At 39.5% G+C, this 25,404-nt stretch overlaps 1 protein-coding gene across 8 annotated transcripts in view; it reads right to left on the bottom strand.

The window, feature by feature from the left end:
- The window catches only part of PDE4D (phosphodiesterase 4D), a 1,377,381-nt gene that overhangs the window by 223,365 nt on the left and 1,128,612 nt on the right, over positions 1–25,404 (bottom strand). For all 8 annotated transcript variants that reach the window (XR_008665246.1, XM_055331396.1, XM_055331395.1 and 5 more), the window contains one exon: positions 2,728–2,919. Coding sequence is in view for 7 of the 8 variants with exons in the window: in XM_055331396.1 (XP_055187371.1) it covers positions 2,728–2,919 (192 nt within the window). In the remaining variant the exon portion in view is untranslated. The remainder of the gene's footprint in view (positions 1–2,727; positions 2,920–25,404) is intronic.

The raw sequence follows: 25,404 nt of genomic DNA, 5'->3' as shown, positions 1-25,404 counted from the left end.
CTAACCCACACACACATACGCACACACCCACGCCTTTTTGTAAGTCTCCAGCTACTAGACCAATTGCATCATTCCACTTCTGCTTCCTTCACCTGGGCCTGTATTATATTTAGCCTACTTTGTTTCTACAAATTTCAACATGATCTACTTGCCTGAAATTGCTTCACTCTACACAGTAATTCAACAATAGAGTAATCGGAAGCAATAAAAATAAGAAAATGAGCATGTCAAATCCCAGCTAAAAACCTCTGTAACTCTCAGCTCCCAGAAGACTGTATTCAAATCTTCTTTCTCTCCTGCCACATTTCACTATTGACATCAATTAGACTGTCATTGTTTAAGTGAGCCATGATTTTCTATGCCTCCCATTATGCAAATGTTCCCCTCTACCACCCTAAGCTGGCTTTCCCTAACTGGCAAACTGTCCTTCTCCTCTCTTGGCTCCCATAGTTGTAAATGACTCAAGGATGGCTGCTTACCATTTGTTATTACAATGGTCTAAAATGTCAGCCATCCCACTATCTGCAGATTGGCAGCTTTGAATACATCATATTTGCTCAATAAGTGTTTTCATTATGTGTTAATGAATAAACGAATGTCTTGAATTTCAAACGTGAGAATATGGAACAAAAATAACATAGAGACAGGGCCACTGGGAAAAAAAGTTGTTTTGGAGTGAAGAATGGACACCACTGTCCACCTTATACAATGAATTAATTATGAATATATACTAATAATGTGCATAATAGTTGAATAGAAAGTATAAATTTCCAGAAGCCAACAGTGCTATAGATCTGAAGCTCACTTATTAATAATAAACATGTACTGAATAATGATTGTGAAGTACAGCTGAATAAGAAAGTACAAATTTCCAGAAAGCATTTAAATGCTACAGATCTGTGGCTCAACTGAGGTTGCAGGGCCAGAGACAGTGAAGAGTACATCATCTCATGAAAGCTGATAGTTAAACCCATACACAAAAGAGTTTTCCAAAGCACAGTCTTATACTTTGGGGAAATATGTTGCACGGTGATAAAAGACACTGGTAAAGAGGAGGTTTGTGAGCAGGAAGGAAAAGAGGACACACAGGGATGAAGGCCAGGAGATGAGATGCACTTTGTATTTCCTCTAACGATGGCCCCATTTCTTCCACTCTATGGGTGACTGAGAAATATTACTTAAATTAACGGATTTTCTGAGGTTACTATGAATGGAGGATAGATTTCAGAATATTAAGAATATCAGAATATCAAGGCAATACAACATGGTAAGGAACTGTAGAGAACAGATGTAGATCTCTGAGATAGAGGCAGGAGGTTAGGGAGACCTAGAGCTTACTGAAGAAGTTTCGTTGCCAAAAAAGCAGAGAAAAGCAAACGTAGATTGAGTATCTTTGGAACGATGGTATAGATCTGTGCATAATTAAAGGCAGATGGTGAGACACCCTTACCTTTACCTGTAGTTCACAGGGACACATATTAGGGCTTCCCTGTCATCTTTTCCAATAATTATTAGATCTAAGACCTGTCATTCTGTGAGATGATTAGTTAACTGAGATCTAGAGCCCTGTCTTACAGTTTTCTTATGTCTCCTGTAGTGCTTCAAACAAAGACAGCTACAAAATAGGATTTTAGTAATTCAATGTTTGAATTAAAATGACCACAGTTGTGTTGCTCATTCCTGGAGAGAATGTAGTATTATCATCTTACAACAATTAATAAAATGGCAACCAGAACCACAGGTTTGAGAAATGGGTAAAACACAATTTCATTTCTAGAGCCTCATTTAGACTTGTGGGGATAGGTTGATCACCTGTTGGCATACCATGAATAACACTGGACCCTCGGGGACTTCATACCATCTAATTCCTATATGATGATTTTTAACCTGTACTGAGTTTTTGAGATGGTAAAAGATGGTGTTATTGGACAAGTGTCCAGATATAGAGGATTAAAGTGGAGACTGACTCTACATAGGGGCAGAGTTACAAATGATAGCACAGGTACTGAATGAGAATAAGGTCCTATTTAGAAGCCTGCAGAAATTAGAAAACTAATGAACACTACAGTAAACACAAAAATGAAATATTCTGAGAAAATGAGTTAATGATGGTATATTATCTGCAAACCTGCTTATCAGTTTTAATTATTTTCCAAGCTGTGCCATGTCTTAAGTGATACTCAAATCTGTCTAATGTTTTCAGTGCTTGCCTCCAAAAATGGTTTAATTTTAGCAAAACAAAAATGGTTTAATTTTAGCAAAACCCTCCCAAGATCTCTCAAATGATAAGGCAAACCAGTGCAAACATCTATAGGGTACATCTACTGAGATATATTCAAACTGCTATTCATTCTATTATTACAAGGTAATAACTGAGTTTAAAGGATTTTGAAATATTAGGAAATGTTCATGTGTCTAGGTAGCTAAAACTCATCCTACATAAACATAAGCTAACATTTTGAGTATAAATGCTTCCATTAAAAATTTAATTCTCACTTTTCTCAGACAGTGTATTCTCTGGGAAAAATAAATGTTTCTTTTCAAGAGTGACAGGGTACTCAAGTTAAGTCTACCATTTATCTTCAGCTTGTATAATTTTCCTCACTATTCTTTCTAACATAGAGAATGATGCAGTTGAACAAATGTCATTGGTTTTATCATGTCATTAATCGACCAACTGATTTTCTATAGAAGCTCCCTCTTTCCTTTGCTCATCATTATACTTACATATCACTGGCAATGGAGGAGTTCCGGGACATAGACTTTGGAGACAGGTCATAATCGCTGTCAGATCGATACAGAAAGGACTCACGACGTTGACTGTGGACAAAGTTTGCTTGGAGAATTAGCCCAGATCCTGGGCTGGTCATGGGATCCAAGGGACTCCGTCCCGCAGATGTGCCATTGTCCACATCAAAACTGTGAAAGAAGGAGAAGGAATAAAATTGTTATGAACACTTGCATGTTGATATTTCAGTAAAGGGAGATTCTCAGTTTAGGAAGTCACTGTGAAAACATTTACAGCTGATTCCCACTATTTAAAAAATTTAATATTAAAACACACAAAAGTAAAAAAAAAATGACACATTGCTTCATATACTTATCTTCCTTAAGCTTTGGATACTTTTGTTAACCAACTAGATTCAAGACATGTGTCTGTCTAAATTTGAGTTAAAAAGGAACCATTCTGCAAAGAATAGTTCTACTAAGTACATTCTACTAAGGAACCATTTACTAAGAATAGTTCCACTAAATTTCTTTTAGGAAGAGAACAAATACATAGGAATTCTGTAACTATTTGGGTTCAGTTCAACAAGTTCCCATTATAAGCCTAATATCCTTGCTTCCCCAAACCTAGGCTTTTTCTACCTTCTGCCTACACCCATCCAAACACGATTTCAGCTGTATCCACTTTCCTCCATCCCCAAAGCTGATATATCAAGTTCAAGATTTCATCAACTATCATCTACACTTTTATAACAGCTGTTAAGTTAGTTGGTTGGATCCATTTTCCTCTCTGTACTGTGTGAAGAGTCTTCTTAGAGTGTAAATCTGACCATGATCTTTGTCAATTCAAAACCTTTCAGTAGTTCACTATTGTCCTCAGGATAAAGTCCAAATTTTTCAGCTGGACCGAGAGTCTGAACTATCCATTTTCAGTTGCAATTAATGATTTTCCCAGCCTCAACATGCAACCTTCTTACATCAGCCACTTTATGATCCACTCTACTGAACCACCACCTCCTTGTCTCAGGCTATCACTACCTAATCTTCTGCTCCCCTGACTACTCAATCCTCTTATCCCCCAACACATTGTTACTCATCCTTGAGGACTTAACCTCTACCTGAAAGGCTGCCCTGATGCCCCCCACCTTTATGAGATGCCTTTCTCTTGTTCCCAAGACATCTTCCCACTTCCTATTGGTAGCATTTACAATGAACTGAAAATGCTTCCCACTTGGTCTCCATTCCTAGACTGTGAGCTCTCTGAGAATGGAGATTCAGGGTGTCCTTAGCACTTTGCATGGCACCTCAGAAACCTTTACTAAGTGATTTGAATGGATGACTGAATAAATAGAAGGCACTGTGCTGGACAGTACAGATTTTAGAGGTGGGAAAAGACAAAACTACAAAGTTCTTAACTTCACAGTCCTTTCAATTGGGATAAGCTTTTCTACAATGAGCTTTTCTAATCAGGTATCAGTCAGTATAAAGTCAAGTCTCACATGCTCTTATGAGAGGACTGTAATAACTCAGATAGCCCAGTACGTATGTGGTTTAAAAAATTGTTGGATGAATAAAAAAATAAGTGAATTCAAGTTTAGTTGTTATCAGTGGTTTTCCCTTTACAGGCTTTACCCAAACTATTAACTAGCTAACATAAAAACATTCTTTTATTTTCTCCATTGGAGTTATTTTTTTTATTTTTATCCATTGGAGTTATTAATAAATGGTGTTATGACCCAAGATTGGAGGTCAACGTGGAAGATCAGTGAAGGGCTTGATGTCTTATGAATCTACAACTGAATAAGAAACACTGACTCCACATTAATCTAGTAAAATAAATGAATGCATGAATGCATGAATGAAAAACTCATAATCTAGCTTGACTATTCATAAATAAGTTTTTCTAAATTAAATTTTTTAAGATTTGCATCACTAGGAATCGAGTTGCTCAGTGGTTTAGTGCCTGCCTTCGGCCCAGGGCGTGATCCTGGAGTCCTGGGATTGAGTCCCATGTCGGGCTCCTTGCATGGAGCTTGCTTCTCCCCGTGCCTATGTCTCTGTCTCTGTCTCTCTCTCTGTGTGTCTTTCATGAATACATACAGTCTTAAAAAAAAAAAAGACTTGCATCACTTTATAGATGTATTTATTTGGTCACAAAAGACAATGAGAAGTTATCAAGTTGAACACTCATTTTATAGACACAGATACCAGCTCCTAGAAAAGGTAATTGATCTGGCAGCCCCGGTGGCGCAGAGGTTTAGCGCCGCCTACAGGCCAGGGCATGATCCTGGAGACCCTGGATTGGAGTCCCACGTCAGGCTCTCTGTATGATGCCTGCTTCTCCCTTTGCCTGTGTCTCTGCCTCTCTCTGTCTCTATGAATAAATAATAATAATAATGAGATATCTGTGCAAATATTTTTTAAAAAAGGTAATTGACCGAAGTTACTGAGCTAACTATATTTAATCCTCTACTGTTTCTGAAGCTCTTCCAGCTCTAATAAATAATTATGTAAACCATAAATGTATGTTAGCAACTGACACAACCAGGGGACATCTGTTTCATCTGGACAAGGCACTTCATGCATGTGGGGCTTTGGGCAATCCTGAGGAAGGCCAGAAGAAGAAAGGATCTCCAATCATGAGACTTATTCAGGACCTCAAGCAAGCCCTTCTTGGATACGCTTAATTAAATATGCACTTACTAACCACCTTTTATGAGCACACTGAGATACAAAAATAAAAGTGATAAGATAAATCCAAGCTGGGTTTAATCCAGACTTCTGAGAAGTTTTCATATGATAGTAGTATTTAAAGAGGGCTTCTGAAGGCATTTACTATTCAGCTAAAAGACACCAAAGTTATTTGAATGGGAAGGGAAAAGGGGGAGATTTTTGCACTGGGGACACAGTCACTGCAGCTCTTTAATATGAAGAGGACCTAATGTGAACACATAAGAAAATGTTTCTATTTCCCTTCAATATCAAGATGGTCTTACTGTTTTAAAAAGTAAAATATATTTCACTGCTATTCATAAGCAGAAATATAAGAAATACAGGAGTATGATTCTTGGTTTGGTTTTTCTCAGTTCAACTGGGTCATACCAATATAATCCTCTCAAAATCAGTAAATTCTTTTCTATTATTAGAATTTTTCCAATTAAATTAAGCAACTTCTTAAACTTTCCACCGTAAGATTTGGGGAAAAATAATGCTATGTATCTTAAAATATTTTATAGTATTCACAATAATGCTACTTATTAAAACCAAAAATTTATTAATAGGTCAATAAAATGCTTGAAAGGGGATATTCTAGAGGCTTTATTTTTCTTTGTAGGCTGTAATATAACAATGTGTCCACTAGATGGAGACCACTACCTAAAGGAACATCTACTGTATATAAAGGCAAAACTAATTTTTAAACTCCTGAAAAAAAACCTTTAGTGATTATCCCCAAAATAAAACCTGACGATCTATAGGAAGTGATTATCAAAGGTTGGTAAAATTATATTAACTAGTAAATATCAGTATTAGCTTTACAGATTGAGAATGATCAAAAAAAAGTTGTCCCTGATATTTTATTAGACATTTACTTTTACTTAAAACCAAAAATACTGAACAGCTCTTTTTTTTCAAACATTAGAACTAAGGAGCTTTCTTGAGAGAAACAGGTCTGGGACACATCAAGACAGTTTTGCTTTACTCAGTAAGTAAATTAACTAAGAGTTAACTTAGGCTGAAAATACAGATAGGTTCACATAAGCTACTTATTTTTGAAAAGTAACTTATAAACAGTCCATGTCATGGCATTATTAATAAAACAAGAAGTACAATGAGGGTTAACCCTAACCTTAGATACTGAACCCAAAGAGACCAGCTGTGAACTTCCTAAGCACATGCTTTGGCAAACAATTCCATATCACGAATCCTCTTTTGACTCATGGCCAAAGAGATAGAGTCCAAGTAAAAGATTAGCAGAAGCTTGGGAAAGTAAGGGAGGAATTGGGAAGGGTAATAATGCTGATGGTGATAATAGTAATCGTAATGATGATAATGACAGTTAAACTTTTGGTACAATTTCTATGAGCCAGACATTGTGCTCTGTGCTTTATATACATTATCTCATTTGAATCCCCACAATAACCCTTTGAAGTAGGCATTATATTTTCCAGTTGGCCAATGAGTAATCTGAATCATGGATAAGTGCCCGTACGATAAGTACTGTGTTCAAGGTTACGCAGTTTGTAAGTGGGTTTTAAACTCAAGCTGTCTGATTCCAGAGCCTGGTAGGACGATCCCTGTGTGCATGTCTCTATTGCGAAGCCACCTACTATCAGAAAAGTACAGGAACATCTCTTAGCTCCATCGCCTGGATGGAACTTCAAATGTCAACTCTTTGAAAGGATCATTCATATATAAGATTTAACCTAATAGAGCTGCCATGCTGAGCCTAATTCTGGGACTCCGCCTTTCTAAGACCCCAAATTTTGGGATTTGCCACATTTCCAAATTTTTCTGGTGTTGAATACAACAGTATCATGTAAAAGAGTGTCTGCTCTAACCCATCTGGTGGGTTTCTTTACTGAGTTTAAGAGTTCATTTGGAATAAGGATAGTCAGTGGGTCTGTGGAAGGTCTTGGCAAATGCAACTAAGTGAGACGCTCTGTTATTCTACACGTTTGCTGTCCCTAATGCAGTTCAGAAGCCATCTGTGGAGAAACACTGACGCAGCTGTGGATAGCGCCCCCAGAGGGGGTGTTAGGAGCAATGCTCAGCTGGTCTGTTGCAATCAAAACTGTTAAAGGCCACATGCAACTAGCACTACTCAGGACCCTTCACTCCACAGGCCCGCCCCTTTCTTTGGACCCCATTCCACACAAAAACCAAACAGATAATAGACAAACTGACCAAACAACCAAACTGCTCTCTCTCTCTCCATACTGTGCCATGTTGGGGGAATTACTGGCTACTTGTCCTGACCTACTTCCCTTCAGCTTCCTTCACTGCCCCCACAGTTTGTGTGTACTGATCTTGAAATTATTTGCTTGGAGTCATGTCCCATCCTTTGGCCTGATGCTAGACCCTGCTTCTGGTTTAAATATACTGCATTTCTTCTTGGCCATTATTTGGGCTCTCACCTGAGCCATGGTCCTGCTCCTGTGCTGGGCAAACAGCTCATCTCATGTAGCCTGACCTTCAGGACCTTGCATTTCCAGTGTGGAGCCCAAAGGAGGTGGGACACATGAAGACTCCCAGGGAGCAGCTGCTGGGAGCCCCTATCAACAGATGTCCCATTATCAAAGCATCTGTGAAGAACTCCCAAGGGAAGACTCTTGAGAAAACTAGCAGCTGCTGAAAGCTTTATGCTGGTGGGAACCCTGGAAGTCTCCGCTAGTGCCGGGAGCATCTAAGAGCTGCCTCTGTCACTGTGTATTAAGAACACTGGCTTGTTGACAATAAAGATCTTATTGCTCCCTGTCTAGGGTAGGGAGATACTCCAAATGTACCTGTTAAAACATTAACTTGGGAGATAGAAAAAGTGGGTTAAATTTCAAATCTTGGTTCTGCCAGTTTCTGGTTGCATGCTCTTGGGTAAGTTACTGTACCTCGCTAAACCTCCAGTTCGGATAAGGAGAATTGCAGGGCCTTGCTCCAGGGCCGTGGAAGGGATTAGAAGAAAAAAGATTTGGAAAGCATTTAGCACACTAGTGGCAGCTAGTACATTCCCGGTATTTAGCAGCGATTGTCATTTTTATTGTTATTGCTCTTTATCTTTGAGAGGGACTTTCCTTCTAGGCCATTCTATATACTTGAATACACTGCTTTGGGAAGAACCTAAAGGGAGAGATGAGAGAGAAAGGGAACCGGGAGGGCTGGGCAGCACAGCCACCTGAATCAAACCTGGGGAGGCAGTGAGGTGAGAGACACTGCAGTCAGATTGCTCTTCCAGCTTCAGTTGCTGTTCTGTCCCCACCCAACTCTATGATTCCAGTGTGATAACATCTGGGGAGAGGGTGGAGACAGCTGATTTTTCTCAAGATATTCCTCACCGAGGAGAAAACACTATTTCCTGCTAGGGCCTGTGGAGGGCATAGAGGTCCCAACAACCTGGGTGGGGTTCCTGCTGGTTATAATGAGAATCTAATGAGCAAAAACAGTCCTTCAGATCTCAGGTCTCCAGCCACTGGGTGTACTCGGGGGACCCCGAATCAGAAATACATTGCTGTTATCTTCCTATGCCCGACTCTCCTGGGTACACTGCAGCCCATGCTGTCTCTATAATGAATCCATTCTGGTGCTTTGTCACTTGGTGGGGTGGGGGTGGGTGGAGGGGTTGATTTATCAGCAAGCTTAATGTAAGTTTGCCCAGAGCTGGGTAATTAGTTTAAAATACATTTTTTAAAAATATTTTTCTCCTTATAATAAATATTTTTCCCATTGTTATCCATATCACAAGGCTATGAAACCTGTTTCTAATAAATGCCAGTGGTATTTCCCATTCTAGATCTCTCTGCAAGTCAAACAGCTTCTTTGGAGTAAAGATAATCCTACTTCTGAAGGTTCCCCATTTTAATATTTACTTAGCTCAGATTATCTATAGAAGTGAGATTGTAGCAAAAAGCACTTTACAGTGATATGCACAAAGGGCATTCTTTTCCAGTCAATCAAAAACTGCATCTTTACATAGGACACCCTGGCAGGGCTTTAGCCACGCTGGTGGATTATACGGCTAAGTGATGGTATGCGTTGCTAGTTTGCATCATACTTCTATTTGCACAGAGGATTACCATGTAAGAACAGGAACATTTCACCCTTTGTTTTCACAGATGATTTTTTATAAACAAAAGTTTGGCGCAAAGGTGAAAGGTGTACCCTTATTTAAGAGTAAAAAAAATCAAGTGATCTTTGGAAACCCACATCACTTGTTTGTGACTTGTCAATGACACTCCCAAGCGTCACTGGGCAATAAAAAGATCCCAGATGAGAATGACAGCGTATGTTTACTGTTTGGACTGCAAGCCAGAGGGACAAGCTGGATTCGGGCAGTAGGTTTTTGCCAAATGGGATAGCAAGAGGCCAAGATTGCTGAAACCTGTTTGTTAGCTCTAAAACTTTAAACGTCCAAACCAAGAATTGTTTTACTTGAGATTCATCGGATATTTTTCAATGATCATTTTCAAGGAATCTCTTCTTAAGTGAGATTCTGCTCAACCAAGGCTCTTGATCGGGTCCTCACATGGAGCAAGGGGTGGGGGTGAGTCACCCGCAAAACCTGCAGGCGCGGGCTTAGGCCCCAATTGGCAGGAATTCTCTGCAAACCACAAACAGTCCGGGTCATCAAGACGGATTTCCCCTGATTTATGGCTCACAACGGGATGTGTCTGTCTTCATACTTGTTGGTGGGCCTTAGTTTATATTACAAAAGTCATTCGGGCTTCTCCATGATTGAGAATAAAAGAGGCAAGCATGCGAGTCTTTCTCTTGCAACCCGTTTTCATCTGTGATCCCCAAACAGAGGGTACGGAAGAGATGGCGGGGGGTGGGGGGGGGAGGGCAGCAAAGACCCGAGCATCAGATGCAATCCTGCAAGTTTTGCTCCGTTTTTCTTTCCCTGTGTTGCATTTAAGGGGTTACTGCCAGTTAACCAGGTGGAAGTGTTTTCTGAATTTATTTTTCTGTGATTCAGAGCAACTGAGATGGCTTTGATATGCCCAGAGTGGAATCCTACTATTGAAGGGTGTGCCCCCTTCTTCTCCCCCACACACGTTTCTTCTTTGTGCTGCAGACAGAGGGATACTGCTAAGGTGTCAACAGATCTCTGCCACTGTGCTCGCTGTCCTCCAGAGGCTTCCGATGTTATTAGGAGAAACTACTAGGTCCCCACCGTGGCTTCTGGCCTTCTCTCAGTGATCTGGGTCTCTCGGGCCTCTCTAATCTTACCTCTTTCCCTCTTGCTCACTCTGCCTCAATCTCATTGCCGCCTGGCAGGTCTTTGAACACATGGGAGCACCCTCTCCTCAGGGCTTTTGCACTTGAAGTTCCCTCTGCCCCCAGTACTCTCTACCCACATATCCGCTCAGTGTCACCTTCATGAAAAGATATTCCTGGGCTACTCTATTTAAAATTGTCACCCTAATCTAGCATTTTCTAGCCTCCTAGTGGGAGGAGCCATTGCGCAATGTTGGTGGGAATGTAAACTGGTTTAGCCATTATGGAAAACAGCTAGGGGGTTCCTGAAGAAATTGAAAATGGAACTACCATCTGCGATCCAGCATTCCCACTTCTGGGTATATATCCGAAGGAAATGAAATCACTATTTCGAAGAGGTCTCTGCTCTCCCACATTCACTGTAGCATTATTTACAATAGTCAAGTCATATAAACAACCGAAGTGTCTATCAACCGATGAATGGATTAAAACAATGGAATACTATTCAGCTATAAAAAAGAGGAAGTCCTGTCCTTTATAACAATATGGATGAAATCCAAGGGCATTATGCTAAGTGAAACAAATTAGAAAGAAAAAGTCAAATACTGTATGAATACATATGCGGACACCAAAAGGAAAACAAACTCACAGATACAGAGAACAGGTTGGTGGTTGCCAGGGGCAGAGGGAAGGTCAGGGAAAGAGTGAAGGCGGTCAAAGGCACAAGCTTCTAGTTATAAGATGAGAAAGTGCAGGTATGTAACGTACAACATTGTGACTATAGGTGATAATACTGTATTAAATATTCAAAAATTGCTAACAGTAAATTTTAGAAGCTCTCACCATACACACACACACAAACACACACACACACACACCCGGAACAGGATGTCACTATGCAAAGTAATAAATGTGGTAACTAATTTTCTGTTGGTAATCATTTTATATATAAAACAGTGAAAAATATATATAAAACTACTGTACCATACACCTTAAACTTACACAATGTCTTATGTGAATTATGTCTCAGTAACACTGGAAAAAAAATTTAATTGACAGAAAAAAATTAAGGAAATTCCTACTCTAATCTTCTAGACCTTTCTAGCTTCTTTTTCACATTTTTTTTCCTGCACAGCATTTATCAGGTTGTGATAAGCCTTATTATTTTGTTTATCTTATTCTCCCTGTTAGAATGTAACCTCTACCAAGGCAAAGATTTTTATCTATTTTGGTCATTTATGTGTCCCCAGCACTTAATGTCTGGTGCATAGTAGTTCCTTAAGAAATACCTGTATTATGAATGCATTAATATCTTTAGATGCAGCACTACTCATTATATCCTCATTATTTACCATGGTTACCTGTGTGGCTCTACTTCAAATGGACTTTATTATTATTTTTCACTTTGGCCAGGAATCGGTCACTTTTTAAAAGAAAGAATCCTATCAACTAATGAGATTGATTAGTTTTCTTGAAGAAATTATCTGGAAAGGCACTTAGAAGGCTGGGGTGTTAAAAGGCATTTTAATGTGATTTTTAAAAAGATTTTATTTACTTATTCATGAAAGACAGAGAGAGAAAGAGAGAGAGAGACAGAGAGAGAGAGAGAGAGAGGCAGAGACAGGCAGAGGGAGAAGCAGGCTCCATGCAGGGAGCCCGACGTGGGACTCGATCCTGGATCTCCAGGATCACGCCCTGGGCTGAAGGCGGTGCTAAACCGCTGAGCCACCCTGGCTGCCCCAATATGAATTATTTTGACTAACTTTCTGTCTGACCAACAGTCAGCCACAGGATCAGGGATGGGATCCATGTTTTGTGGCACATGAAGGTTAGAAAATTTTGAGAATCTACTTTGAGAAAAATAATACCAAAAAATCTTACTTTTGCAAATCTTATAGAACCTGTTACCATGTGAAGAGCTGCTAGTAGCCTTCCCTCTCAGACCTTGGAAAGGCCCAGGCCAATGAGGGGCTCTGAGCTCAAGGTCCATTCATTCCCCAGTTGATTTGCACGTGAGGCAATGACAAAGCAGGAGAAGACAGGAAAAACACCGGAATGACTGAAATTGGAAATATAGAATCATATTTTTTCATAAAAAGGTGAATATTGGGCAGCCCAGGTGGCTCAGCATTTTAGCGCCACCTTCAGCCCAGGGCCTGATCCTGGAGACCTGGGATCGAGTCCCATGTTGGGGTCCTGCATGGAGCCTGCTTCTCCCTCTGCCTGTGTCTCTGCCTCTCTCTCTCTCCCTCTCTGTGTCTCGAATGAATGAATGAATGAATGAATGAATGAATAAATAAATAAATAAATATCTTTTTTTTTTTAAAAAGGGGTGAATTATTCTAGAGGTTTTTTCTTCATCCTTTTTTTTTCTTATTTATTGATGTATTTGTTTCAATTTTCAAACTTACTCATATTTTTCAGATTTTTTCTTGCTATTTGCACATGCGTATACTTCTAGATTAGTGATTATCAGCTGTCCTGGGGGCTGGAGGAGTGATTCTACCAGGTAGGATCTCAGAATCACTTTGAAGGTTGAAGAAGGTTAGAATCACTTTAAACTATACCTGTCACACAGAGATTATGATTAACTTTTTGAGGGGTGGGCTTTTAAAATGAGGTTCTTAGTTTCATTCCTGGTTATTCACGTATTTAAACTGATCAAAAAATTAATTTCCAAATGGCTTCACTTATAGACTAAGAATTTTTAAATTATGAATGACTCCTTTGTGAAAATACTTACCACTTAAAATATATATATCAAGAAGATTAGGCCTAGGCAAAATTATAACTGAAAACAAAAACTGTAACAGTTCTACTAAAGATGCCTTTAAAAATATAACCGAAATCTAAATTTTTTCACTAATGGATATAAAAACTCACACACCATGTTTTTCTCTGGGTCTGGACTCTCCCTCAAACAGGTCAGGAAACAATTTACCAGCCATACTATTAAATCTATTTTGGAGAAGTGATATTACTCCATTTCCAACCTCAATGATCCAAACAGATGGGTTTTTCCACTTTGATGGGGGTAGAAGAGAACATAGAAGGGCTTCAGAGAGCTGTGCAGCCTGTATTACATACCATTTCTTCAATTCTACCAGGGCAAAGCAGTTATAAGACTTTTACCCTATGATAGTTATAAACAAGCACTCTCTTCTGCAATTCTTTAAAAATGTATCACAGAGAGTAAAATGCTCACACCAAACAGCACACATCTCTTTGCGTTTACAGGCACACTGAAATTAGCTTTCCTTTGTGATTCCTTATACTGGGTGAATTGTACATGCTTAAAAATTATCCTTCAAAGATTTAAAGACATTGGAACAGATAGCCAAAAAGCTGTGGGGTCCACTTCAACAATGATTTTAAAGAGTAAAGATATTTTTTTGTATTTCCATGAAATGGCTTTGTATATAATCCTGTCTAAAGACAAAACAATCTTGGAAAAGCATAGAATTTAATCATCAGGACCGTGAATGTGGCATATTCTGCTTGTGGTCTGCCAAAATCCATTCTCTGCTTGTTCCTGGGCATACAAGAAGTCCTCCTTTCTATGCTTCGTTTGCAATTAGATTTGGTCACATCACTGAACGTGAGCAGAGATATCTGTATGCCACTTTCAGGACTGGCTCACAATTCCTTCCACATGCTCATCTATGGGCTCTTTCTCCTGCCAGCTGGATGCAGGGAGTGCTAAAGCCATGAAGAATGGTAGAAACACAAAATGGGAGGATCCTGGCACTTGAATGAGAGCAAGAAGAGCTGCCCTGCCCCCCAAACACGCTCTAGACAGTTACTTGATGAAAACCACTTATTTTTTATAAGACTTGCTTTGGGGGTTCATGTGTCAGCACAGTAATATCTAATACATTACATTACATCAAATTAAATTGGCAGTACTGAAAGTAAAACTGTCAAATGTTTCACATTTGATCTACCTCTGGCTTAAAATAATAATAATAATAATAATAATAATAATAATAATAATAGAAGAGGAGGAGGAGGAGGAAGTTGTTCCCCAAAGAGGCCCAAGTGAAACCCACTATCTATTTCATTCTTTAATTCTACCATTTTTTTATACTTCATTTGGTTCCCCACTCCCCTTGCTCTTTTTCAGTTGCACATATTTTCATTTAGACATTTCTTCTCATCCAAGTGTTTAAGTGTTAGAGAATAAGTTTATAATCATTACACACAAGTGTAATTGTTCTGTAAAGAGCAAAAGCCAATCCCTTTCTGTTCTGCCTTGATGCCAATCAGAAAAGCTGGAGACAATCAGTTCAAGCATGCAGTTGACGCATGAATGTGTCTCTGAATCATAGAAGAGATGCAGGAAGACAGGAGTCTGCTGCCCTCAGGATCTGGAGCCATGCTCCACTTGAGTCAATGAGGTCTCTGAAGTGCCAGATCCAGCTAGGCTGGCGTTATTTAGAACGGGATTCCAGACCAAAATGTTATTCTGAACGTGTACATTTCTAGGAATATGGGCCAGAGACTTTAGGAAAAAAATCCTAGGAAGATTTCATGGCTTACCTAGCTCTAGAATAGAACCACTCTTTACTGCAGTCTAGCTCACTTGCAAGAAATAAGGGCTGAGTGGGTTCTTCAGGCTGGGAACATTGTGGGTTGAACCAGAAGCCTAAGGCCCTTCCTGTTCTGAACTCAGACTAAATGGAAAGTTAGATGTACTTCAGAGAAAGGAAAGGAAATTACATGAGGCATTCTCTTGGCTACATAGCTTCTGAAATAATGGAGTGGAGTTCAGTTTTTAGTTGCCTTCACTATGCTTCAATGTATCTCTGATATGAGAAAGCATTTTGTTGTACCTTAGAGATCAAAATCAAATGACCAATACATTCTGGTGACATATTCTGCAAATATTCATCAACCATCTACTATTGCCAGACACTGTCGGGCAGGAATGAAGTTCATTGGGAAGACACAGGACTAGCAGTTGCAGTGAGTTTCTGCTTCTAAATAAAAATAGGACTTTTTTCCCTCAGGACAACCAAATTCATGGTGAGACTATTCATAAATCCTATTGACCTGCCAAGTCCATAGCTAAGAGAAATGCGTGGCTACTTTTGAAGTACATTTGACCACTTGTAAACTCACTGCAAGTTGTCAAGCAATGTTATTGCTGACCTCCTTTGCTTTGACATTAACTGCTTTTGAAAAAAGTTAAATTTTCCTTTTTTAGCCATTAAAATTCCTTTCATATTTATGCAATGATATATTTCAAATATGTGGATAAAATCATCCATTTCTGCCAACTTGTCCATTTTCTGGATGGATTCTGATATTCAACTGCGTAGATTTTGTCTTTCTTCTCCTTTATAGGAGCATTCTGTATAATGCTGGCTCCCATTTTTTCGATTATTTCCCATTTACACTCCTTTTAAAAAATGACTTAGGCTTCTATACTGGAGTTAAAATTAAAAAACTTAAAAAAATAACAACACTTTTTTGGGATAGGTGAAATGAGTTAAAGGAGTCAGGAGGCACAAACTTCCAGTTATAAATAAGTCATGGGAATGTAATCTACAGCATGGGGACTATAATCAATAACACTGTAGTGCATATTTGAAAGTTGCCAACAGAATAAATCTTAAAAGTTCTTGTCACAAGAAAAAAAAATTTTTTTTGTAATTTTGTGTGGTGATAGATGGTAATTGCACTTACTGTGATCACTGAGCAGTATATGCATATCAAATCACGTTGTACATTTGAAACTAATATAATGTTATTCATCAATTATACTTCTATTAAAAAGAAGTGTAAAAAAGACATACCTTTTTTTTTTTTAAGAGAGAGAGAGAAAGCAAGTGTGCTTACATGTGAGCAGGGGGTCGGGGAGCCAAGGGAGAGGGAGAGACAATCTTAAGCAGACTCTGCATTGAGTGCTGAGCCCAGGGCCCCACATGGGGCTGCATCTCACAACCTGAGATCATGACCTGTGTGGAGCCGACACTTAACCTACTGGGCCACCCAGGTGCCCCAAGACTTACACTTTTTTTAAGGGGGGAGTCCAAAATGGTACATAAAGGTTTAAGGACAGTGGTAAACAGGGCCATCTGTAATGGGACACCCTTTCAACCCAACGAAGACTTCTCTAACTGCCTATAAATGGTCATGCCAGAAATTTTAAATATAGTATTTCCTCATAGGAACTGTAAATGTTTTGATTCCTGGCCTATAAAATATTTAGTACTACATTGTACCACCATAGTGTAATATGTGAATAGAATCTCTATCTCTAGCCTACCTATATAAGTGAGTACCACTGGTAGATAATTTAATTTCAAATTTACTTTTATTGAAAATAAGTTTTATAAAATAAATTGCTCTCTTTCATATTAAGCTACTAAGAGGTCTAAAAAAAGAACAGATGTCAGCTTTTTAAACTTAGTTTGGAAGGAAAAACCCCAAACATGACTATATGCTTTGCTAACTTTGAAAATTTGGACAATAGGTTTAGAGATGCCTGCACTTGTACTTCACGAAATCCACATTGGAGTATAAGCATTTATTCAGTGTAGGTACCTTTCTTGCTTTTTTTCTCTCTTAAGAACTTAAAAAAAAAAAACAACTTAAAATATGACTTTTTTTCTCTTACCCTTCTTTATCTTTGCCTGTAAAATTCAGTAAATTTTCAGTAAACTTTTTCAGTAAAAAAGTTCTCTAAAATTCAGAACTAGAAATTAAAATGGACAAGAGGGAAAAAAAAAATCCAAACCACAGCTATGCTGCTTCTGCTCTTGGCTTCTTTGTACACAGCTATCCTCTGATGAGGTTCAGAGCAGGTTGCCCCAGAAGGTGTCACTTTTGCATGTGGATTATTTTAGCAATTAAGGCCTAACAGACTCAAGAGGAGCTTTTCACCTCCCCTTTGAGTCCCTTAAAAAAAAAAATGTAGCTAGGGAGTCTGTACCAAGGAGAGAGCTATTACCAAAGAGCTTTCTACATCAGAAAGACACTTGCATGGCAGGGAAAACATGTGTTTACCAACATTTGTTCTTCCCATCTTCCTGTGGGTTGTCTTTCTTTTCTTTGAAGTCCCAAGCCCCTACCACCTTCTCCTCAGGTTGGTCAGGAGGGCTTATAAGCCTCAATACCTGTCTTTGACCCTCCCGTGTCTATGTGAGGCTCTTTTATGGACAAAACTAAATTTGTTTTTCTCCCATTAATCTGTCTTAAGGCAATTTATTATTATTATTAGGTCAGCCAAAACACCTAGAAGGGAAGAAGGAAAAGTTTTCCTCCCCCACGCCTTTAAACCTGGAGTGTAATTATGAATTTGAACACCACGTTTGCCACTAATGTACTTGGTCCTTCCGGCAGGCAGGCAAATCATCCCTTGGGCCCTGTGGGTGCTTCAGCCGTTTGCCTTGCCCGTGAGCTCCAGCTGTGCCTCCAATTATGACTTGAGTATGATGACCTGTCCTAAGGAAACAAAGGAGTTCCTCCTGAAGGCCTTTCCCTCCTGTGCTTCTGGCACAGTCTCACAGTGTTTCTAAAGCCCTTTCATTGCCATTGTTCTGTGGAAGTCACACAGTGACCCTGGGCACTAGGCTGGGGGTGGGGGTGTGTGTGTGGATTCTTATCCTTTTGCGAAGAGGAAGCTGAGCGCCAGGAAGGGGGGCAATGGTTTGTCCAGAGTCTCACTCATTTAAGTGGCTGTGTTATGATTCAAACCGAAATCTTCTGATCTTTGGACTAAAGATTTAAGTGGAAGATTGAACACTTGGATTAGTTTTATAATTTCATAAAACTGGAAACAAAGGCAAATTCTCATTCTAATGTCCCCCATTAGAACTCTCTGTGAGATATTATCTGGCTGCCTTGAGCACAATGTTCAAAACCTTTGCGTAGAATGTGACATTTTGCTGAAATGAATGGATGTGTTTACAGGTCTCTAAATAATAGTATGACAAAATCTTAAGAGGGATTCTAGTAAGGGTCCTCCACATTGGCTACCTTGTTAATCATCTTAACCACATTGTGATGCCTTACCCATTTGGTAAATGTTTAATAATACTTGGGGGAGGATACAGCAAACAATGTGGTTAAACTTATTTAAATACATTACAGACCAGCTTTGCAAAACAAAGACAGTCCTATTTCTTACTTTAAGGAATTTTTGAGAAAAAAGGAATGTATTTCTTCGTAACAGAAGGATGAGAACTGACCCTGAGCCATAGCACTGAGCCATAGACCTGAGTTTTGAGTTCAAACTCCTCTACCAACTAGTTGTGACTTTGGCACAACTTGACTTTTGACAATTACTAACTTTTCTGGGACTCAGTAATTTTATATAACATAAAGAGAATGACTACCAGTCATTCTGATTAGTAATCTGCACACTACTCAAGAAAGACGTTTAAAGTTTTCTTTTTTTTTAATTTTTAAAATTTTTTTTTAAATTTTTATTTATGATAGTCACGGGGGGGGGGCAGAGACACAGGCAGAGGGGCAGAGGGAGAAGCAGGCTCCATGCACCGGGAGCCCGATGTGGGATTCGATCCCGGGTCTCCAGGATTGCGCCCTGGGACAAAGGCAGGCACCAAACCGCTGCGCTACCCAGGGATCCCAAGAAAGACTTTTAAAAATAAATATACATTCTGTGGCACTTGGGTAGCTCAGCCAGTTAAGCATCTCACTCTTGATGTCAGCTCAGGTCCTGACCTCAGGGTCCTGGGATCAAGCACTGAAACAGGCCCTGTGCTTAGAGGGAAGCCTGCCTGAGGTTCTCTCTCACTCTCTCTCTCTGCTTGCAAGCACATACTCTCTAAATAAATATCTGTTTTAAAAATACAGATTCTTAGGCCTTCTTTTGAATACTCTTGAATGAGTAGATCTGGGGTTGGACTCAGTACTCTGTATTTTTAGAGAGCTGTCCAAGAGATTGGATGTGTTGTCAAGTGAGGAACACCAGATTCGTCTGCAAGGCCCCTTCCAGCTTTAGCATTGCTGTTTTCAACTGCACAGCACTGAATTCCTATTCACAAGTGAGTGCTCCCTTGGGAGGCAAGGCCTTCAGATCCAAAGCTGTTCTCAACCAAATTATCACGCCAGCTTCCTAGGGGGTGTCCCTGTTCCCATGTCCTATTGCTCTACATCCTTCTCCATACTGCTGTCAGGATTTTGTATGTCCATTGGCCCCACTCATCCATGGTTTCCCTTGCTGTAGTTTCAGTTACCCAGGGTCAACCACAGTCTGGAAGCAGGTGATCCTCCATTTGACATATCATCAGGTCAATAGTAGCCTAATGCTATGTCACAATGACTACATCTTCGCCTCACTGCATCCTGTCACACAGGCATTTTATCATTTCACATCATTACAGAAGAATAAGAGTGAATACAGTACAATATGTTGAGAGAGCCCATATTCACTTACCTTTTTTTTTACAGTATCTTGTTATAATTGTTCTATTTTATTAATTATTTTTGTTAGTCTCTTATAAATTAAACTCCTCATAGGTTTGTATGTATAGGGGAAAAACATATGTATAGTATGCCTAGGGTTTGGTCCCACCTGCAGTTTCAGGCATGCACTGGGAGGCTTGGAATGTTTCCCCCTGGAAAACAGGGGACAATGGAATTGAATGGAAGTAAGACAAAGAGGACCAAGGGAAAAGATGAAGGAAAGAAAGGAGAGAGGGCCAGAAGGAGAGGGGAGGTAAATTGAAATGGTGAGAAAATGTGATTATGTTGCTTCCTTGAATAACTACTTTTGTAGTTATTCAAACTATTATGTGCTGCCAAAGTGAGCACTGTAGTTATTCAAACTATAAAAGAAGTTTAAAATTCATTTTTTAAGATTAAAATTCTTTATCATGATATTTAAGTTACTTTAAAATCTGGACCCAACCCCCTTCAAATCTCAGTTCTGGTCTCTCCAAAGATACTTTTGTTCATGCTGTTCTTACACATTTTACACATGATGGAGTTTTATCCGATTCCCACCATTTCTACCCATGAAATCTTGCTTATTTTTCAAAGTTCTAGGCATACTAAACAACGTGTGTCTAGTTCCCGCTCCCGCAATTCCAAACATCTTATTTATGTCCTCAATTCAGGGTATTGCAACTGGCTTTAGAGACCTTTCTCCCCTTACCAACTGCCTCAGGCCAGCTATTTGGGGTCAGGAGGCTACAAACCATTTACTTTAATCATCATAATAAAATAACATTTACATAGTGTTTTACTATTTACCAAATGCTTTTGCATCCCTTATTTGCTCACAATATCTAAGAAAGCCATTTTATTGTCACCTCCTATTTTATAGATGATAAAATTGCAACTCAGAGAAATCCAAGCAGATGCTCTATAAATGCCTATTAAACAATTAAGTGAATAAAGGGGAGAGAAGAGGCATCTTGGTATAGTGGGAAAATAACGGACTCTGGTGACAGAGAAATTCTTTGCATCTTGAATCTGCCACTTGCTAATTGGAAAATGTTAGATAGGGATCCCTGGGTGGCGCAGCGGTTTGGCGCCTGCCTTTGGCCCAGGGCGCGATCCTGGAGACCAGGGATCGAATCCCACGTCAGGCTCCCGGTGCATGGAGCCTGCTTCTCCTTCTGCCTGTGTCTCTGCCTCTCTCTCTCTCTCTGTATGACTAGTGTAAATAAATAAAAAAAATTAAAAAAAAAGGAAAATGTTAGATAACTTAATCTGCCTGAACTTCTGTTTCCTCGTGTATGGCATGAAGAAATAATACTGCCCTCATAAAGTTGTGTGTATGTGCACACGCACGCACACGCGTGTGTGTGTGCGAACTCAGTAGTATAAAATCTGAAATGCACTTTCTCCAGTGGGAGGACACAGTAAGGACTCATATGTTGGCTTGTTGACTTTGTATGAGAGGCTGTCATTCTATTATCAACTGTGCTTGAGGTTTGTGCGTATGCCTACCTGTGGAGGGTAGCCAGCTTCTAATAATTTAACCTCTCCTCTTCAAAGAACACAACAAAGCACTGTATCCTGTTGGTTAAGGACACATGGGCGAGGCAGTTCAGGTTCCAAACTTGACTCTCTCCTTTATTCAGCTCTGTGAGCTTGGCCAAGTTATTTGACCTTCCTCTGCCTCAGTTTCCTCTTCCATGAAATAGGGAAAACAGTATTTAGAAAACAGATTTACAGTCCTGGCATGTGATCAGGACTCTGTAAACACTGGTTATTTCCTGTGTCACAGAAAGGCACTTAGCTAATAAAAAGCGTGCTTAGCATAAGGAGAGAAGATTTTTCCTTTGTGTTTCTCAGCCAAATGGACTGATAACTTCTGTAAACTAGGAACAGAAGTAATACTATAACCTTGTCATTTCCAGGTGGATTACTACATAATGTATTTACATGAGTATTCGGGAAACAGGTTTGAGTTCACAAATCTATAGAAAAAAGAAATGAGAGCATGAGTTTTGTACTTAAACACAGTGAAATACCAGTTCTCATGGATTTATGAATGAAGGAGGAAAAACAAATCATTTGACCTGCTACTGACTTTGACGCTGTCATTTCAAATAACAAAATCTGCCTCTTCCTTGACCCAGCTCTCTTACCTAAGAGAAGAAACCAGAAGGAGAACAGAGTACTATAATTTTTAATTTTTTTAAAAAAATATTTAATGTATTTTTGTGAGAGAGAGCACCAGAGGGAGAAAGGTCAGTGGGGAGCCTGACTCAGGACTACGGGCTAGATTTTGGAACTCTGGGATCATGGGCTGGGTCCTGAAGGTAGACGCCCAACCAATGGAGCCATACAGAAGTCCCACAGGGTGCCATACTTTAGAAACGGTTCATCTGAATCAGAGTTGTCCCTTTTGAATACTTTATCAAAGGCTTCATTTCACCTGAGAAATCTTACACGTTTCAAAATAGTCAAACATTGTAATAAAAATATGTGCCACCTGTATTGCCAAAATAATGTCAAGCAAAATGCAATAAATCTCTCTCGGTTTCCAGTTTTGCATATAGTGTGAGGTAAAAGCAGAGGTATTTTTGATGGTAAGATGGTAAGTAATGTGAGATTGGTGTCCTTGGGAGTAACTAGAAACCTGAGCTGTTTATTGCATAGAGATAATGTTTTGTGTCCTCTACTGATGTTAAGATTACCTCAGAAAAGTTATCTTTGGAATGGTGGCGATTAAGTTGCCTATGGAAGGCCAGGTATTCCTGTTACCAAAATAAATACCGCTTAAGTAATGGCAAACATGGAAAAGGAACCACAGAAGGTGGTTTTTTTCTCACCTTCACGCTGGAGTTCTGTTTGGTAACACAGGCCAACGATTCTGGGAGCCCAGTATTTAAATCTACCACATGGGGGGGAAGTACCAGAGCTCTAACTGTTAGGTGTGCGGATATAGCCATGCTCTCTGCTAGATGCTTCAAACCTGGGCTGGTGTCCCTGAGAGAAAGTGTGGTCTGGAACATCTTTCACACCTTGGGTAACAGCGATTACTTTGCTGAAAGGTCTCTCCACTGGAGACCCGACTATCTGTCAAGCTCTCTAACTCTGCTCTCTGCTGCTGCATTCCTGGGCAGAACTGGAGCTCATAGCCTAGCAGCTAGCCCTCTGACAGCCTCACGTGGGCCAGTCACTGTCCACCGGAGCCCTACCGCTCCTACCCTCTGGGCCTTTGTTCAAGGATAACACAAGAATAATAGATAACTTTAAGAGAGAACATTCTATTCTTAGCATTTTGTATCTTTTGTCTCACTTGATTATTACTAAGTTGGATAAAGAAATGGTGCTCAGAGAAGTAACTTGTCTGAAGTTCATGTTTTCATCCATTATACTTTAGTGCTTCTCTAGGGTCCCTTCTCTAGGTCCCTTACAAATAAATAATACATAAATAAATAAAATTTAAAAAAGAAAGAAGAAAGAAAAAAAGGGTGTGGTTAATCAAAACTAAGTCTTCAGATGCTAGTTAACTCCCCCCAACCATCCTATCTTAGCAGAAATCACATGGGCTTTGGAATCAGATCTGGATTTGAATGAGCTCTGTTCCTTGCCAGCCCTGAGACCCTAAGCAAAAGGTACTTAGTCTCTCTGAACCTGAGATTTCACACTTGTTGAAATGGATTATAAAACATTCACATTTCTTTCTAAGGGATCCCTGGGTTGCCCAGTGGTTTGGCGCCTGCCTTTGGCCCAGGGCGCGATCCTGGAGACCCGGGATCGAGTCCCATGTCAGGCTCCCTGCATGGAGCCTGCTTCTCCCTCTGCCTATGTCTCTGCCTCTCTCTGTGACTCTCATGAATAAATAAATAAAATCTTTAAAAAATAAAATAAAACAAAACATTCACATTTAGAAAACCAATATGGGCTATGAGTGTAAAAGCGCCCAAGACTGTGTTTTCAAAGTGGTACATGTTCAGTAAATGTTAATTCCCTTTTTATTCTTTCTCCTTTAAATATAACACAATTTCCATCTATTTCTTTGATATTTCAATAAGATGGTCTTAATGTGGTTCACCGCATGTACCTTGAGGTCAGCGAAACGCTAATGAAATGATCATTTGCAAGCCTTCCAGCCACTGAAACTAATGGCCAACACCCAATCTCCTCAGCTGAGACAGTTCACCTCTATTTTTAATGGAGGTGTTAGTATATTTATAGTTTCTATCATAAAAAAATTCTGTGATTACTTTGACTCCAAGACTTCTTTACAGTGGCTGTGCCTTTGTTAGAGCAGAGAAGGAGAGGATGTGACTTTGATCTTGGTTCCAAAAAAAAAAAAAAAAAAAAAAAAAGGAGGGAAATCTTACTATTATCAACTAGTTAACTCTTTATTATTGAATAACATATTCCAATCCATGCCTAGGGTAACAGGCCAGTTTTAGCAAGATAAGATAAAGCTCCTGGAATGTTCCAAATTTATGATTTCTTTGTCCCTGAGCTCACCTCTTACTTTCCTGCATCTCTTCTAGTCCTATGAATATTTGATGTGTTGCATAAGTTTTATTCTATCAACCCTGTGTTTTGGCCCAAGGAGAGATGTGGTCAAATGGTAATGGTAGTGAGTGGCACATGTCTATGAAGCACCGAGCTCTCAGCTCCAGACCTGCAGATCTTCTTGGTGAACTATTCAAGTGGTTAAACTGATGGCGCAGGTATAGATTCTCCAGAGGTACAGAACAGACTGTTTCTGCCCAGGCCGTTCTAATAAAAGTCCACACATACAGCCACCCTGTGCAGAGAGTTTCAAGTTTTGGAGATCAGAGATCCCTTTAAGAATCAAATGACTTGAAAATCTTCGCAAATATGGGCTTCAGGAAAAATAAAATCATAAACACACACATATCCCTTTGGACATAATTCTGGAAAGTGATTAAACCTAAGGACTGTAGAGTCAGGAAGCCTCTGTTAGCACCCTCATTCTGCTGCGATGTAGTTACAGACCTTCTGCAAGTTATTTAACCTTCTTAAATTTTATGTTCCTCATCTTCAAAATGGAAATAAATACATTACCTATCTGACAGGGCCATTATGAGGGTTTAAATGATATAAAGCATGCAAACTGCTTAGCACTTGGTGGGACACTAAGTGCTTTGTAAATTTTTATTGTTATTCTTTTAAGGGAGTTACAGATCCTTAAGGCCTATTTGTAGACTTCACGTCAAGAATTTCTGCTATGAAAGGGGGACAAAGTTCAAACCAATTAAGGGTAATCCAGCTATAATAAAAGCAACTAGATCCTACAGAAGTAAAATAACTGTCAATAGAGGGGCATTAAAGGAG

The sequence above is a fragment of the Nyctereutes procyonoides genome, unplaced genomic scaffold (genome assembly GCF_905146905.1).
Source record: "Nyctereutes procyonoides isolate TBG_1078 unplaced genomic scaffold, NYPRO_anot_genome, whole genome shotgun sequence".
Lineage (NCBI taxonomy): Eukaryota > Metazoa > Chordata > Mammalia > Carnivora > Canidae > Nyctereutes > Nyctereutes procyonoides.
The sequence above is the reverse complement of the archived record's forward strand: the minus strand, read 5'-3'. Positions and strand labels throughout refer to the sequence as shown.